This window comes from Cibotium barometz, chromosome 29 (genome assembly GCF_041138505.1).
Source record: "Cibotium barometz isolate CiBa-2024 chromosome 29, ASM4113850v1, whole genome shotgun sequence".
Taxonomy (NCBI): Eukaryota; Viridiplantae; Streptophyta; class Polypodiopsida; order Cyatheales; family Cibotiaceae; genus Cibotium; species Cibotium barometz.
Genome location: NC_141074.1, coordinates 6,339,873 through 6,356,785, shown reverse-complemented (window position 1 = coordinate 6,356,785; position 16,913 = coordinate 6,339,873). Strand labels below are relative to the sequence as shown.

General features: G+C 44.7%; 1 protein-coding gene across 1 annotated transcript in view; it reads left to right on the top strand.

Annotated features, from left to right (window-relative positions):
• Nucleotides 1-249: 249 nt before the first annotated feature.
• Nucleotides 250-16,913, top strand: part of LOC147621782 (Putative methyltransferase family protein) — a 30,708-nt gene continuing 14,044 nt past the window's right edge. Inside the window, exons 1-4 of the mRNA XM_086822788.1 lie at nt 250-535; nt 14,363-14,524; nt 15,382-15,452; nt 15,928-16,030. Coding sequence (XP_086678914.1) covers nt 433-535; nt 14,363-14,524; nt 15,382-15,452; nt 15,928-16,030 — 439 coding nt within the window. The 5' untranslated portion in view covers nt 250-432. The remainder of the gene's footprint in view (nt 536-14,362; nt 14,525-15,381; nt 15,453-15,927; nt 16,031-16,913) is intronic.

Sequence of the window (16,913 nt, the reverse complement as noted above, 5' to 3'; positions counted from 1 at the left end):
GACTTTGTTCGGTGGAGAAGTTTGAAATCATTCCAAGTCTTAGGAGTATGTGAATGAGCGACCTAACCATGATGGATGAAAAATCCCCTAATTTGTCCATGGGATGTGGGTCCTTGACACAATCGAGCTTGGACAACATGAAGCTCAAATTTTACAACACTGATGTTTTGCCACATCCACATTACGCTTTAGACCTTGTTCGGTGGATGTGTGATGTAAGTCATAGGAGGCTATGAATGAGGGATGCTCTTTAGCCTAGCAATGTTTGGCTCTATTGTCATCAGAAAGGGTGCCTTGGACTAGCTCGCCTTGAGCAGTTGTCCGCTTGGTGGCAGTCCATGAGCACTCCAAGATCTAACGGTCACGATCTCCTCTGCACTAAAACAAAATACGGCAGTTTTCGGATTACCCTAGTACTCCTGTTGACCGAACATGGATGATGGTGAGCAAGTGATGAGCGAAGTGCATGTGGGCTGCTCGCCAGAGAACGCGTCCTGCCTTTCGCTCTTCACCATCGCTTCGTCTCCCATATCTGGTATGTTTATCTCCTGCCATGTGTGCCCACATCAATGCATCATCGAAAGGATTGCTCAGATGGTGTGGGAATGCTATAAGGGTTTGGGTTCAAGTCCAGCCCCCAAATTTGAAGCCTTGGGAGCCCTCTCGAGGCATTTTACCCTGCATATAACGGGATGAGAAGCTTAATTTTGAAAAGTCATTTTATTTGTCCTTCTAAGGTCAAAGAAAAGAAAACTCTTCTATTGTGTAAGCTGTGCGTCAATCTGTGTTTGATCCTCTTATGGTGATTGTGAATTCTGTTAAGCCACATAGTCAAGTGTGGTGAACTCTTCGATTGATCTTGCATTGTTGCAAGATCCTTGTTGTTGGTGTTGCCACCAACTATGGGTTGTGAATGTCCGTTGATTCTTCATAATTATAGAGTGGCACCTCCTCCTCTTTAGTTGCTGATTCTGAACTTGCGAAAAACCTAAAACTTTTTATCTGTTGAGGGATCCCCCTCTTGCTGACGTTAGAACCTTGGTAGAAAAATAGCCTCAGTGCTCTCATGAACTCCGTATTGAGCACATTGTACATGTGGGTGCTCAATATGCCCAAGGTGCTATTGAGCACCTTGGGTATTGAACCTCTACTCCCGTTTCCTCTCCATCACCATCGACATCATCATCTGGGCGCACCTCTGCAACGTGCGCCCTGCTGCTTATTGCATGACTGCTGTCTCTACAGCTGATGTCACCATACTTGTTGTCGACGTTGCGGACAGCTGTTGTACTTGCTGATGTCACCCTGCACCTGCTGTCGCACAACCATTGCCACGTTGCTGATGCTTTACAGTGGCCGTACTGCTGACATGGCTTGTGCATCTCTGCCATACCTGCTGCCGTATATGTACTTGCCACTGTACTCCTCTGCACTCTGCCGTACAGTTGACCTTGCTGCTGTACTTGCTGACGTGGCTGCCGTACTTTGTTGAAGTAGCTAAAGAACTCCGAGGGCTGCTTACACTCTTGGCCACTGCCCGAACCTCTCCAAAAGCATTGGAAAGCTCTGGAAAACATGAGGACCTGAAATGACTCGACGGTTTCAGGTAATCACATGTCCTGGGGATCATATTTACCAGGAATTTCAGAAACGCCTGATTTGAAACAGGTTTCAGTAATGTTTCAGGAGTTTAATATTTTTTTGAAACGCCAAAAAAAAGTTTCATTCAAAAACTGCAAAAAATATCTATTTTTGAGTATAGAATATACACAAAATTATGTATTTAGGCCTTAGCCTATTCCCGCAGGCAACACGTTTCACAACACGAAACGCTTTAAAATACTTTTCAGAGCTACTATGCTGACGACTCTCTTTGCCATGGGTAGGTTAGTAAGTACATGTGTAGATTCCACAGGGTGTGGTCGCAATCTCTAAGGAGATCCACCTTATACTTGGGCATCTTGTACTTGGGCATGGGATAGCATGTTGCCTTCTCCATGGGGTGATGAGGGATAGTGACAAAGGAAGAGTACTTGGGGAATGCATTCCCTGAGCACCCTTTGTGGGTATTACTTGATATGCTGCTTTTATGTTCATGTTAGAAATTTGGTGGTCGTGTAGGACACCCTCAAGCGTACATAAATACTCCTGTGTAATATGAGAATTACCAATCTGGGAATCGGCCCATTCCTGCCCACCAATATCTTATTATTGTTTATTTTTGTTGTCATGTGCATGTTAGAATGGTTTATCAATTTGTCATCTTGTCTTAATTCTTGCTTAAGTGGTTAAGTTAATTCCTTAATCGGAAACCTACTTGTAATGCCCAATGGCTAGCTGCACCATTGATTGTCGTGAGGATTGGGGATGCGTGGTATGGGACACACGTGCCTTAAGGGTGCAAGCTTGCTTGGGTTGCCTTGACCTCTAGCTTGGGGGTGGCTTACCACAATGTGTGATTTGGAGCCTATGATTGGGTGGCGAGTACTCGCAGAACCCCTTTATGTTTCCTTGTTCGGGTGTTTGTGTGTTGATCGGATGTGCGTGTTTGAAGTGGCTTGTGTGCTTCTCGGGTATTCAAGTGTGAGCATCGGTCTTGGGTAGACACACATGTGAGTGGACTCTTGCTTGGGGTGTTTCAATGTGGATGAGGATTTTGCACCTTTATGGAGGGATTTTCAAGCAAGAAAACCAGTGGTGTCCTATGCTTTGAAGGATGGCTTTCTTATGCATTAGAACTGTCTATGTGGTGAAAGATCTTAGGGATAGAGTAATGGATGAGTGCCGTGCTCCTCCCTATGCAAGTCATCGATGTATTTTCCTATGACTGAGATGATTGAAAGGTGTTTCTTTTGGCTATTGAGGTTTATGTAAGATAGTGTCTCATGTGTCAGAAGGTGAAGTTTGGTCAGCAGAAGGCTACCGGTTTACTTCAGCCCTTACCCATTCTTAGTGACCCATGGGAGAGTATTACTATGGACTTTATCATGGACTTGCCCCCCCCAGGCCTTCTATGGAAATACTATTTTGACGATTATTGACAAGTTTAGCAAATAGGCTCATTTTTGGTGGTCTATAAATGGTTAGCATATGGTTTGCAATGCGCATCTTTCTTTCGTAGGTGTTCAAGCATCATGGTATGCCAAAGTCCATTGGTGGGGGTAGAGGTCGGAGCATGACGAGCTTGTTTTGGAGAGCTCTTTTTGACAATATAGGAACGAAGCTGAGTTTCTCTTCAACCTAACATCCTCACCCTCATGGGCAGATTGAAGCCACAAATTCAGCGGTGCCTGATTTGCGTAAGAGTTATGTAGCAGATCTCAAGACTTTGTGGGGAAAGTATTTACCCTTGATAGAGTTTGCATACAATAATACGGTGCATTCTTCTATGGGAAAACCTCCTTTTGAGATTATTTCTGGTAAGGTGGTTGTTCCATCCATTCTCAAGACCAAAGATGAGATCTTTACTATGGATTAGTTTGTTCGAGATTTGGATGATGCCTATATGAAGGTGGGGACAACCATTGCTCGATCATAGGACTAGCTTAAGAAGTCTATTGACAAGCATAGAAAGCATCTAGACCTTGAGGAAGGTGATTGGTTTTGCTTCGTTTTGAAAAGGTAGACTTCGGAAGAGACCTAGAAAGGAAGGGTAATGGTTCAGCTACTAGGGTTGCACAGTTAACAGCCTATGGGGGATCGAAGAGGTACGCCATAGCTATTGTGTTGAAGCAGTCGATAGTAATAGAGAGAGAAAGAGAGAGAGCTAGCGAGACTCAAATGATAATGATATGATTTGTACTAGATTATTTCTTCAATGGAAGTAGCCTGTATAGGCCCAAAGATTCTTCCCATGACATCATTGCTTATGTCATGTCACACAATTAGCTAGATATTATAAGAGGTGGTTCACACACACACACACACACACACATGTAAATGAGCATTTTTAGGCATGTTCACACACACACACACACACGTTTGATCAAGCTTAGAAGCCTTTCACACATAGGTAAGAACTTGATTCCCAACAATCTCTTCCTCGAGGGATTATTACCTCATACTGTGTCAAGGATAAATCTAGGCACATTGGCTCTAGTTTCTCATGCTAGATATGGGTTCCCAAGGGTAGAGTACACACAAGATCAGGTTACTCACAACACACAATTGAACAATACACAACACATAACTGAATAGTACACAACATACACCTTGGACTTTAATAAGCCCAGAAATACTCGCAAAGACAACACACAGAAATTTGACACACATTTGTGCTGTGTGGCACTACTTAAATTTTTTTTTCCTGCCACTCCTCGGCACCCCCGTTCGCTGTTATCTATACACTTGATCTCTGCTGTGCGTAGCCTGGGTGCACCGCCAGCCTTTGTGCCAACTTCTACCGCTAGCATCAGCGCTGCCGGCCCCTCAGCGCTTGCGCCGCCCTTGTCTTACGAGCGCTTGCGCCTTTGCTTATCTTCTAAAGCGTTGCCACTGGTGCTGCTGCAAGTGCCGCCAACCAACCAACGCGGCCAGTGCTGCTGATTGCAGCCAACTCCGTTGTCTCCAGCTAAAGTTGTCGCCGTTACCTGTGTGCTAGCCACCACCTGACAGTGTCTGCGCCGCTACCTAGCTTTCGGATATCTTTGTGGGGGGCTGCCTCCTACACCAAGATTGGATATCTATCATACGAATGAGCATCAGATACCCCGTCGACTGCACATATCCACCGTGTGCTTTGTTTACGAGCTTGGAGTAACTTGGATATGGAACTTGGGCACGAAGCTTGGACATAGAACATGGAACATAGAGCTTGGACATGAAGCATAGACATGGAGAACTTGGACATGGAACATAGAGGTTGGACATGAAGCATAGACATGGAGAACTTGAACATAGAGGTTGGACATGAAGCATAGACATGGAGAACTTGGACATAGAGATTGGGCATGGTCCATGGAACTTGGACATATAGCTTGGACATGGATCTGGACTTGGACTTGATCTGGACCTGGTTTTGGATTTGATTTGGACTTGGAACTTGGACTTGGATTCATTGGATTTGGATATTGGATCTGGTACTAGCTCGGTGAGAGATACTTGTGGGCCATCCCCGTGGTGTGCTCAGCATGAGAGATCTCGTGCCTCAACACCGACTTCAACTTAGGGATTCTACATCGGTATATTTGTTTGCTTTTGTATTCATTGATTGTATTGATCTTGGCCAGCGTGCCCGTGGATTGTTCCTGAATAAATTCTTGAAAGGGGGCGGGGCCTGTTCCCCGCTCAATGAGGTGTACTATGCAAGATCCCTATTCCCTTCTCTCTCTCCCCTCTCTCTCTATATCTTTATCTCTTGGACACGTGGTTGAGTCTATCACTGCATGCCCCGCTGTGCTTACATACAGGTTCTAGGAACGGGAGATATATCCATTGTATAATGCAAATGCATGCATCTCTGTCTAATTGAAACTGTCTTCGTTACTTGTTTTCCTGTGACTGCTTGCTATGACGTGGGTAGGGGACGCCCACCCGTGAACCGTGCAAATGCCGTGTATTCTGACATGGTTTGTGGCATGTGAACAGGTGGTAAGTAATAATCTAAAGCTTTGTTCTTTAATGTAAAGGTTTTATAACCTTCACTGTTCACATTCATTTAAGTCTGGCACTGGCCACCATTGGCTAGTGCTTGGGCCCAATAGACATTTGTGTGGGCAACCCCAATCCTGTGGGCACCCTTAACCTTGCAAACAGACATTAATGTGTGAACCCTTAAAAGATGTGCCTTCCCTAGTTTGAGGTGGGCTTGGCCACATGGCACCTGGAGGTTGGTCCCCTTCCACCTCAAGCCCATCAACCTCTCCCACGATTACTCTGTGACACGTTTGGTAGCTGACGCAGCACTCCTAACCACTCCGTCAGCAAATCGACACTCAGGAGTTCCCCTTGCTGCTGTACAGCACCTGGTTCTGTACCTCTGTACCAGCTGTACCCGACTGTACCTGCTGTAGCCACCTGCACGAGGTGTACTCGACTACATCTGCTGTACTTGTGAATTTGCAGCACCTGACTGCAGCTGTACCTGACTGTTGTAACCGCCTTACTGTACCTGCTGTACCTGACTGTACCTGCAACCTGCTGTAGCTGCCAATGGCACTTTGCTGTACCCGACTTTGTACCTGCAAATACTTACTGAAACTTTACTGTACCTGCAAGTACATGCTGAAACCTTACTGTACCAGCAAGTACATGCTAAAAACCTATTGTACTTGTAAGTACATACCCTATTGTACCTACAAGTACCTGCTGAATATCAACCTATATCTATAGTACCAGATGTACGTACTATGAACCGGCACCAAGTGTACGTGTTTGAGTACCGGCTATTGACATTGCGTACCAGTACCTATTCATGTACTTGTACCTGTTTGTGTACTCGTACTAGGGAGGCTTGAGCCACTGTCTTTGCGAAGGTGTGAGCCAGGATTTTTCTATGCATAGAAATTAAATTCAATGAAAATAACACTTTTATAATAAAAAATTTCTATAGACTCGTTCGACGAGTCTGGCATCGTTAGTCTACTCCGACACACTTTTGTTTGGGTAACTTGTCTTCATACTTCATTGCATTGGATTATTTGGCAGGCAAGCCCTTGGATTGGATTATCTGGTAGGCAAGCCCTTGGAACTTTGTACAGATTAAATACTCTAATAATATACTTCAATATTGAGGGGGGGTTGGCCCGTTCGCAGCCCCAATGGTGGCGTTTTGTGCAGTGCCGGTCTCTTTTGCAGATTATCTTGTGCAATGATGTATCATTTAGTTGTTTTGTGCAATGTGGCTTTTACATTTTAAGTGTTGACATGCGTACTGTCACGAGATGGTGCCCAAGAATGTTCACACCTGGCTGGTGTAGTTTCACTCATGGACAGCCATGTTGGGCTTGTAAAAGAGCCACCAAAGAGCCCATTATTGAGACTACTCATAGGCCAGTCCTAGGTTATTGGACAGACTTAGAAGGCCCATGGAGCCTTGCTATAGCAGCAGTAGGGGCTGCGCAATCTCACTCGTGTGAAGTGATGGCAGTAAATACTGTTTTTTCCTAGTCGCGAGCAAGCCGATAGCAACACAGCAAACTGACTACGAGATGAGGAGGCTATGTAAGCAATGGTTAGTCTTTTGCATCTCTCATCTCATATTCTCTGCAAGAGCCAAGATCTGAAATAGCCAAGAAGGGGCTAAAGGCAAGGTGGAAAGTGTAGATCAAGGGGTCATCTTCAGGATAAATGCAATCTCATCCAAGTGAAGGTAACCAAGTTAATTTAGTCCTCATTATTTACAGCCAGCAATCTGCCAGTGTACTCATTCAATAAAGCAAACTGTCACGATTGTGACGTATGTGTGTATCAGATTCTCTCTTCATTGCTGATTTCTGTTGCAGATGCAAAGAGTAACCAGCCATGGGAACCCCTGCCCTCGACTGGTTGTGACTCTTCGCCAAAGGATGTACCTCTTCGACGAATGGTTGTATCCCTTAATGAATGGTTGTGCCTCTACATCGAATAGACACATCCCTTAGCCTAAAGTTGTACCCTTTCGTCTATGGTCATATCCTTTCGTTAAAGGACATGCCTCTTCAAATGTCTCTTCATCTCCTATATAAGAGACCTCTTGTACTCAGTTTAATCAATTCAATCTTCTCTCAAGTGTTCTCCTGAAGTCTCTTGTTCTCTAAGTTAAGTACTTAAGTAGTAATTAGTACACAATATGAGGGATTAACAACATAATCCTCACCGTGGTATCAGAGCAAAAACTTTTCCTACCCGTGGGTTGTGAAGCCCTCACTCTCTCCGCGGCACTCCCCCTTCCATCCCTCTTCTCGGTGTTGTATGGAAGCAGCGGAGCGATGGTGGACCTGGCGTAAAGCTTTGACCATGGTGATGTAAAATATTTTTTTTCCACACCCACACACACGCATCCTTTCATGTCTCAGAGAGCGGAGCCCTTTCTGCATACCTGGATGACCCCCTCCCTTGTGCCGGTGGTGGTATCCCTTCGCTGCGGGCCATGAGCCCCCCCTCTCTACTGAGTATCGAGCGCCCCCTTCTCGCTTCGTGCAGATGCAGGTTGCGCCCCTTCGAAGAGGCACACCCCCTCTTCCGTCCGTGTACGTGACGTTTCCAAGCAACCGTAACGGTAAGAGCACGTGCTCTTACCGCGTGTGAAGCGCCCCCCCCTTCTGTTGGCGATTCGACACTTAACCTCTCGGCTGTCAGGATGCCGCCTACTGCACGTTTGCTGCCATCCTCTCTCGGCTCTGCCCATGTTACGCTGTGTGTGCCGCGCTCTTGCCATTTACATGCATGCTTCATGGATAATTTTCCGGAGGAGCCCTACATGAACATCCACTACCTGAGTTACATCGACGAGATCCCTGAGGCTCTCCTTCCCGAACACAGCCCTCTTCGTGCCCCCACTTCGAAACCGGTGCCACTTCCCGCCGATGCTGGGTGGATTCCAAGTCTCCCGGACTCCCCTGTACCAGCAGCCCCGGCCTCACATGTGTACCGCATACATGTCAGCAGCCCGCATGCAACCGAACCCCAAACTTGGGTGATCTGGACTATTTTCCTCACCTGCGAGCCACTGCACCTTGCTCATTTCGAGTACTTCTTGTCACGGTACCCTCAGTTGGCACATTTTCTTCCAGAGTGCAGTGTGGATGGCCTCCACAATATCCTCTCCACGCGCCCTCCTGTGACATTCTACTGCGAAATCTTCGTCTATACTCCATTATCTTCGGTGCCCAGCTCTTTGGCGGAACCAAACGAGGAAGTGGAAGCAGATGAATTAGCTCCGAGGACGATCTCGAGGAAGTGGAGGACCCTGACTTCGAGTACGCGGATCCCATCACTGCCTCTCCAGCAGCTGTTCCTCCCATCCTACATCCCGGGTGGACCTTTCCTTCTTCACCTCAATACTCTCTTTGAGTTCCCTGGATGTCGACTTCGCACGACGACGTGTCACCCGCCGATCCGGATCCCCAGATGGAGGCCTTGCAAATGACCACTCTTCAACAACAGATGGAGGACTTGCAAAGGGCCCTTTTCGAAGGAATGACATCCATGCGATCACAAATGGAAGACATGCAACAACGGAACCAACACCAGTGCAAGGGATCCAGGAAGTCACAGCGGGCGCGTCGATCGCATTCACCAACATCGTCATCGTCCTCGGTGGGCCAACAGGACGATCCGTCAACTCCTCCCGATCCGACCGCCGAGGTGGACAATGTTGAACTCAAACTTTTGTATAAATTAATGACCACAGCATAGACAAGAAAGATGGATATCAAGTTGCGTGAGCCCTACAATGGCCGTCGTGATAAGCGGTTAATCGATCACTGGCTCTACAAGATGGAGGTTTATTTCTCAGATACTGAGTTGCCCGAGAATAAAAAGGTGGCATTGGCCAGCACCCTCTTGAAAGATACCGCCTTCCTTTGGTGGCGACGCAGGATTTCAGATGGCAAGTCTACTCCGACGTGGGATAAATTCCGGCGTGCTCTTCGCAAGGCTTTTGAGCCTGCAAATGCGAACTTTCATGCCAGGTCTTCTCTCTGCCGCCTGAGTCAAACTGGCTCCGTGGCCGCGTACATCTCAGAGTTTCAAAAACTGGCTCTCGAGATAGAGACACTTAGCTCCTCTGACCAGCTTCACAGCTTCATTGACGGGCTTGAACCCACGATCCAAGACGAAGTCCATAAGTACAATCCTGCCACCCTGGATGAAGCAATCTCGTATGTCGAGCGCATTAGTGATTACCAGGTCCTCCGAGGAACTTTTCCTCCGGCGCCCGTTCTTACCAGCAGAATCGACCCAATGGGACTAGCCAATCCCAGCGTCCCAATGCCGGACAACCTAACTCTAGGCGACCATATTCTGAACAACAGTCCTTCCGGTCGCGCTTCTTCGGGCAAGTTCCCGCGTCAAATGCAGCATCCTCTCAGGCCGAATCCTCTGGCAGCAGAAACTGAGATCGGTCTCGACGACAGGACCGTCGCAGCAATGATCGGCGCAACTTCAAGCGAGAAACCTCTTCAGGACAGCAAACCTCTTCATCGACTGCCACTTCATCCCAACCTAGTCGTCCAGGCCTCTGTACAATTTGTTCTGGCAATCATCGGTGGTATGAATGTTCTCAGCGCCCTAAACCTTCCAACACTCGGCGCAATTCTGAGGTGGATAGTTGCCCCCATGCTGATCATGACCCGCCTCCTGTGAAAGACAAAGGCAAACAAACAGCTTGCTCTATTCGAGTTTCTGAAGTTGTCAGTACCCTGATGCTTAATGGCCAAAGTACCAACCCTGTTCTAGTGAATATTTCCAAGTTGGTCCTTAGTCTTCTGGGTTTCATTGGCGACCATCCCATCAATGTGCTAGTGGACAGTGGCTGTTCCACTAATTTTGTGGGCACTTCTTTGGTTCACAAGCTTCGCCTATAGACCCGACATTTTGTGGATGCTTTTCAAGTAGAGCTTGCTGATGGTTCCTTCCTTAATTGTAACAAAAAGGTGCAACAGCTTCAGTTCCAGATTCAAGATTATCAAGATCACCTTAATTTTTCAGTGATGCCATTGTCAACATTATGATAGGATATTGGGACAATCTTGACTGTATCGATATGATCCAGTGATCAGCTTTCGTTCTCATTCGATCCAGTTATACCATGATGGTCGAGAGCTGGAACTTCGTGGCCTTTTCAGTGCCAAACCCATCACTGTTGTTTCTGCTCTGCAAGTCAAGCGGCTCATCCGCAAACATGACTGTACAACAGCCTTGGTCATGTTACGGGAGATTGAAGCAGAAACTAGTGAGCAATCTCAAGCCTCGTCATCAACAACTGCTTACTTGGAGCAACCCTTCTTCAAGCCTTTTCAGGATCTGTTTCCGAATGATCTTCCGACGACATTGTCTTCTCGTCGCCCTGTGGATCACCTGATTGATCTTGTCCTAGGTCAACCTCCTCCAACCCGAGCTCCATACCGTGTTTCTTACTCTGAATCTCAGGAGATACAAAGGCAATTACAGGAGTTGCTGGACAAAGGTCACATCCGCCCAGCAAAAGTCCCTTCAGAGCCCCGGTTTTGCTTGTCAAAAAGAAGGATGGATCATTGTGGCTTTGCATTGATTACTGTGCTCTCAACAAGCTGACAATCAAGAACAAATTCCCTTTGTCTCGCATCGATGAGTTGTTCGACCAGCTGCTTGGTGCAAAGGTGTTTTCCAAGATTGATTTGAAATTCGGCTATCATCAAATTCGTATCCGTAATGGTGATGAATACAAGATAGCCTTTCGGATAAAATATGGCCATTATGAATTCTTGGTCATACCTTTTGGGTTAACCAATGCCCCGGCCACTTTCATGACCCTGATGAATGAAATTTTTGGGCCGTACCTGGACAAGTTTGTGATCGTTTATCTCGATGATATTCTGGTTTTTAGCCGATCTTTGGTCGATCACAAAGAGCATTTACAGATTGTCTTTGGAGTACTACGCACCAATGTGTTGTACATCAACAAGAAGAAGAGCGAATTTTTCAAGAACCATGTGGAATATCTTGGTCACATCATTTCTGCTAATGGGATTGCAGTAGATCCTAAGGAGATTCAGGCGATTGTGGATTGGCCTTTGCCTCTCACCATTTTAGATGTTCGATCTTTCTTGGGACTTGCTAACTTTTATCACAACAAGGTGCATAAGTTTTCAGAGATTGCTGCCCCTTTGACAGAATTGACAAAGCTGGACAAACTTAAGTGGTCTTCTGAAGCTGAGCAATCCTTCAATGATCTCAAGCACGCCTCGACGACAACCCTGGTCTTGGCCGTTGCAGATCCCACCCAGCCCTTTGATGTAATGACAGATGCCTCAGATCGTGCTTCTGGTGGAGTTTTGATGCAAAATGATCGTGTCATTGCTTTTGACAGCAGGAAGTTTTCAGCCATTCAAAGCAGGTATCCTGTGTATGATAGGGAGTTTTTGGCAATCGTGCATGCTTATCAGACTTGGAGACATTATCTTCTTGGAGCAGATTCAGTTGTACGTAGAGATCATCAATCTCTGACGTACATTTTCACTCAGCCTGTAATGAACTCTTGACAAGGCCAATGGGTTGAATTCTTGGCTAATTTCCACATGACTATCCAGTATGTTCCTGGTCTTCAGAATGTGGTTGCAGATGCTTTGAGCCGCATGCCTCGAGCCACTAATTTTGCCATCACAGATGTGCAAATGGAAATCCCTGCTTGTTTCAAGAATGAGTATTTGACTGATAGAGATTTTGGAGATGTGTTCCGTGCTCTCAAATCTTCTAATCCCAGTCCTGCAAAAATGAACATGTTTGTAGCCTACACCATCGTAGATGAATTGCTGTTCTTTTCTGATCGCATTCGTGGAATTTGCTTATAATAATTCCCATCATTCAGCAATTGGATTGACTCCATTTCAAGCAGCATATGGGCATACTCCTCTTGTGCCTACAAACTTTGTTTTACAACACAAAGTGGCGTTGGCAGATCAGTTGGTTCAGAAGATGCAAGATGTGCTTGTGCAAGTTCGAGATAAATTGGTCCATGTGCAGGCCAACAAGCATCGTCGACATGCAGATTTTCAAGAAGGAGATTTGGTCTTGTTGTATGTGGCACCTCACCCCGCTACAAAACAGTGAAGTCGGTTCTTCCAAAGTTGCGAGCTCGCTTCTATGGACCTTTCAAGATTCTTCAGAAAAATTCAGTTGTCAGTTACAAGTTGGAACTTCCACCTTCATGGGGGAAGGTTCATCCGACTTTTCACATTTCTTGGCTCAAGCAGTATGTTCAAGGAGATTCGCCTGTTCCAGACTTATCTTCATATGTACCAGAAATTGAAGATGACCATATTATCCTTGTTCCAGAAGTAATTCTTGACGTACAGTATGTTCAAGGAGATTCGCCTGTTCCAGACTTATCTTCATATGTACCAGAAATTGAAGATGACCATATTATCCTTGTTCCAGAAGTAATTCTTGACGTACGTCAGAAGGAAACAAGAAGAAAGTTGATTATAGAATTTCTTGTGAAGTGGATGGATTTGGATGAGTCTGATTCCACTCGGCAAACAGATGAAGACATGCAGCAGTACCCTAATCTTCTTCAGGAGTTCTTTGACAAACGGATGTCTATCATTTGACACACGGGTTTTATTTTAAATGGGAGGGAATGTCACGATTGTGACGTATGTGTGTATCAGATTCTCTCTTCATTTCTCTCTTCATTGCTAATTCCTGTTGCAGATGCAAAGAGTAACCAGCCAAGGGAACCCCTGCTCTCGACTGGTTGCGATTCTTCGCCAAAGGATGTACCTCTTCATCGAATAGCCACATCCCTTCGACGAATGGTTGTATCCCTTGATGAATGGTTGTGCCTCTACATCGAATAGACACATCCCTTAGCCTAAAGTTGTACCCTTTCGTCTATGGTCATATCCTTTCGTTAAAGGACATGCCTCTTCAAATGTGTCTCTTCATCTCCTATATAAGAGACCTCTTGTACTCAGTTTAATCAATTCAATCTTCTCTCAAGTGTTCTCCTGAAGTCTCTTGTTCTCTAAGTTAAGTACTTAAGTAGTAATTAGTACACAATATGAGGGATTAACAACATAATCCTCACACAAACACACCATACGTGGTGGGGGCCCTTGAGAGGGTATTTGGGACCCAATTGTGTGTATGTCTCTCCTCTCTCTCTATGCACTCTTACTTTCATCACATTGTGCTATACATTGTCAAGAACAAAGGGGCTGAAGTCAAAGTATAATCCTTTTCTATAAGCTTGCGCATGTTACAACTCGCATTAAAAAATTCTGAAGTAAGGCTTGATGTGTATTGAGGTGTATTGCTTTGTGTGTGGAGTGTGAGAATTTCATCAGAGATCCCCTTGTTTTTGCTCTTGGCAACTCTATTTTGGCTTGGAGTGTGAGTTATCATCAACGATTTTGTTCTCCTTGCAATTTTTTTTGAACCGTATGAAGGTGAATCCACCTGGTTTGCCTCTAGTGTAGTTCATATTTCATTCTTGACCATATGCAGCCGCTCCTTCACAGATGTCTAGGATGATTTTTATGCAGAAAGCTGTACTTGGAGCTTTGTCTTTTTAAACCACAGAAGTCTAGGACCTGAACTTTGCTTTGGTGGTAAGCCAGCTCCAAGAAGACAACTTAGAGGACTGTCAAGAAGTTGAAACTTAAAGGTACTTTTGTATGTTTCTGTGCATGTCCTGCTGTTAGTTATAATGCAGGTATTCTGCTATATTTGTGTTGTGCAGATAAGCACGAGATTCTGAGTGCAAAAAATGCCAGTCCTTCCAATGCTGCTAATGACTATTCTGTGCATGACCAACCGAGTGACTTGATTGACGGTCATGTGGTTGTGGATGAGAATGGGGATCTTGTCATGCCACGGTGCAAACTAAGACGGCTGCATGATGGTATGGTTTCATGAAGCTTATATAAGACGTGGGCTTAAGCATGTTTATATTCTAGTTGAAGGTATAAAGGTCTTTATGGCGAGGTTTCTTTAAAGTGTTTTTTAATTGTAATTTAAATAGGATGATGCAGCTTCAAGTAGACCCAATCACTTAAGAAAAAACTGAACGCCTTCTCTGCCTACATGCCGCTTCATATAAGGCTAGAAGAATGACCTCGTCAGCGTCTTAAGAGTTGGACCCTTGTCCAAGGTAAGGACATCATGCACCTCAGACAAAAGCTCATCCATGACACCCTTCATTTTACCATGCAAAGGCAGTCCCTGAATACAAGCCTCCATTATGGTCTACAAAGCACCACTGCCAAGCCTCTTCAAAATTCAGATCGGAAATTCCCTAGTAGATCTATGCCCTAAAATTACCCATTGTATAGAGTGGGTAAGCGTAGAAATAGTGCCTTGAGCATTTTTGTGAAGTGTCTGGCAAATTTGCATTGTAGAACATTGATCATAAAGAAGCTCAGTGGAGGGGCAGGCAGGCAAGTATGGCTGGTTAGCCATTATACCTAACAGTGTGTGTTTGCTCAGTGGCTACTTTGGGAGCCCATCTGTGGAGAGAGTTTGAAGTGAGAAGACAATTTTTGGCGTAACATCTAGAGAGTTGCAAGGAGGAAAGCGATGCACATGCATTAGTTAGCATTACATTACTATTTGTGATTCTTTACTTCCTCACAAAAAAAAGAAAATTACTTTGAAATAGCAATTATAATGGAGTTTTGTCCTCATGCAAGAAGAAACTGTACTCTCAGAAAAGTTCTTTTGTGGAAATTTGACTTTTTTCTCGCTTTTGCATCTATGCAGTTGAGACTCACAAAGATATTATTTCCATACATCACCGCTTGAAAACAAGTATTCCTTATGTGGGTTTACAGGTATATAAAAAGCAATTGCTTCCTTTTTGGGTGTTCCGCCATGGGTTTAAATAATTGGATTTGAAGCGATGTAAGGCATGGTTACAGGAAATGTTTTTCGATTCGGGAAATGCCAGGAAATGTCTCCCATTGCCTTTTGTTTTTGCTATAGCTGTTTTCACAGTAACACATGCCGTTTCCTATGCAAAACCCCCGATTTCAGGCCAAAATAAGCTCCTTTTTTGTTTCTTCTCCTCACCAATCACCTCTCCATTAAGTCTAATCGTATATCTGCTAATTTCTTACATCTCCATGTATTCCTCCTTCCCCCTTGCTGATGTGGTATTTCCCCCTTTCAACCCCCTCAAACTTGCCATTTCCATTTTTGCCATGTCTCCTATAACTATGATGTAAGGACTCCTAGACGTTGCATTCTTCTACAATTTTAGCCCTACATGTAGCTTAATTATTTAATGTTGTGTACATTTTTTGCTAGATTTGGAAGGGTTCTCTTTTACTTGGTGATTTCTTATTGCATAAGATGCAAACAACCAATGAACTTGACAATATGGCTGGTCTTGAGCTTGGGGCAGGAACAGGTTAGGATCAATTCCCACGTATATATATACATCTCTAATAATCTATCACACGTGCATGTTTCTACTTATATGCATGTATGATATGTATATATACACATGTATATACATATATATACGCACGAGAATATGTACACATCACAAACACACTTATGGACAGTCGTATGTGTGTATGTATACATATACGTACACACATATGTACACGTCACAAACACACTTATGGACAGACGTATGTGTGTATGTATGTATATGTATACATATACGTACATGTATGCACATGCGCATGTATATATATGCATATGTAGTTGTATGTATATGTATGTATGCTTGTATATATGTATGTAAGTAAGTGTATATGCAAGTGTATGTATATACATGTGTGTGTGGTGGTTCGCAAAGCTGCTGCTCCTGCTCGTCGTCTGCCTTCTTTCAGGTTTTCAGGTCATTGCCTGCTCTTGCATCTCTGTAGGTCGTCTGTGTGTGTTCGCAGCTCTGCTCTTTGCTTGCTAGTTGTTTTCCTTCTTGCTGGCTATCCGGTTGCTGTCTGTTTTTTATTAGAGAAGGCCGTCGCTTCTTCTCTTCCTCTCTTTCATGCTGTCTTCTATTTCCTCCTTAAGGGCTGTGGCCTGCTTTCTTGTCTAAACCCTGCTCCTGCTGGCCGTCAAAGTCTGTTTCCTTCTTCTGCACGTGTTCCTATCCTTCCTGTTTGCTCATCTTTTCTGCCTTTGCTTCTGCTGTGTCTTGTGGCTACTGTGTGTGTTTATGTAAGTTTGTGTGAGTGTATATATATGTGTGTGTGTGTGTGTATATATATATATGTGTATGTGTGTGTGTGTCTACAGTATATATATATATATATATATAAATATATTTATATGTATGTATG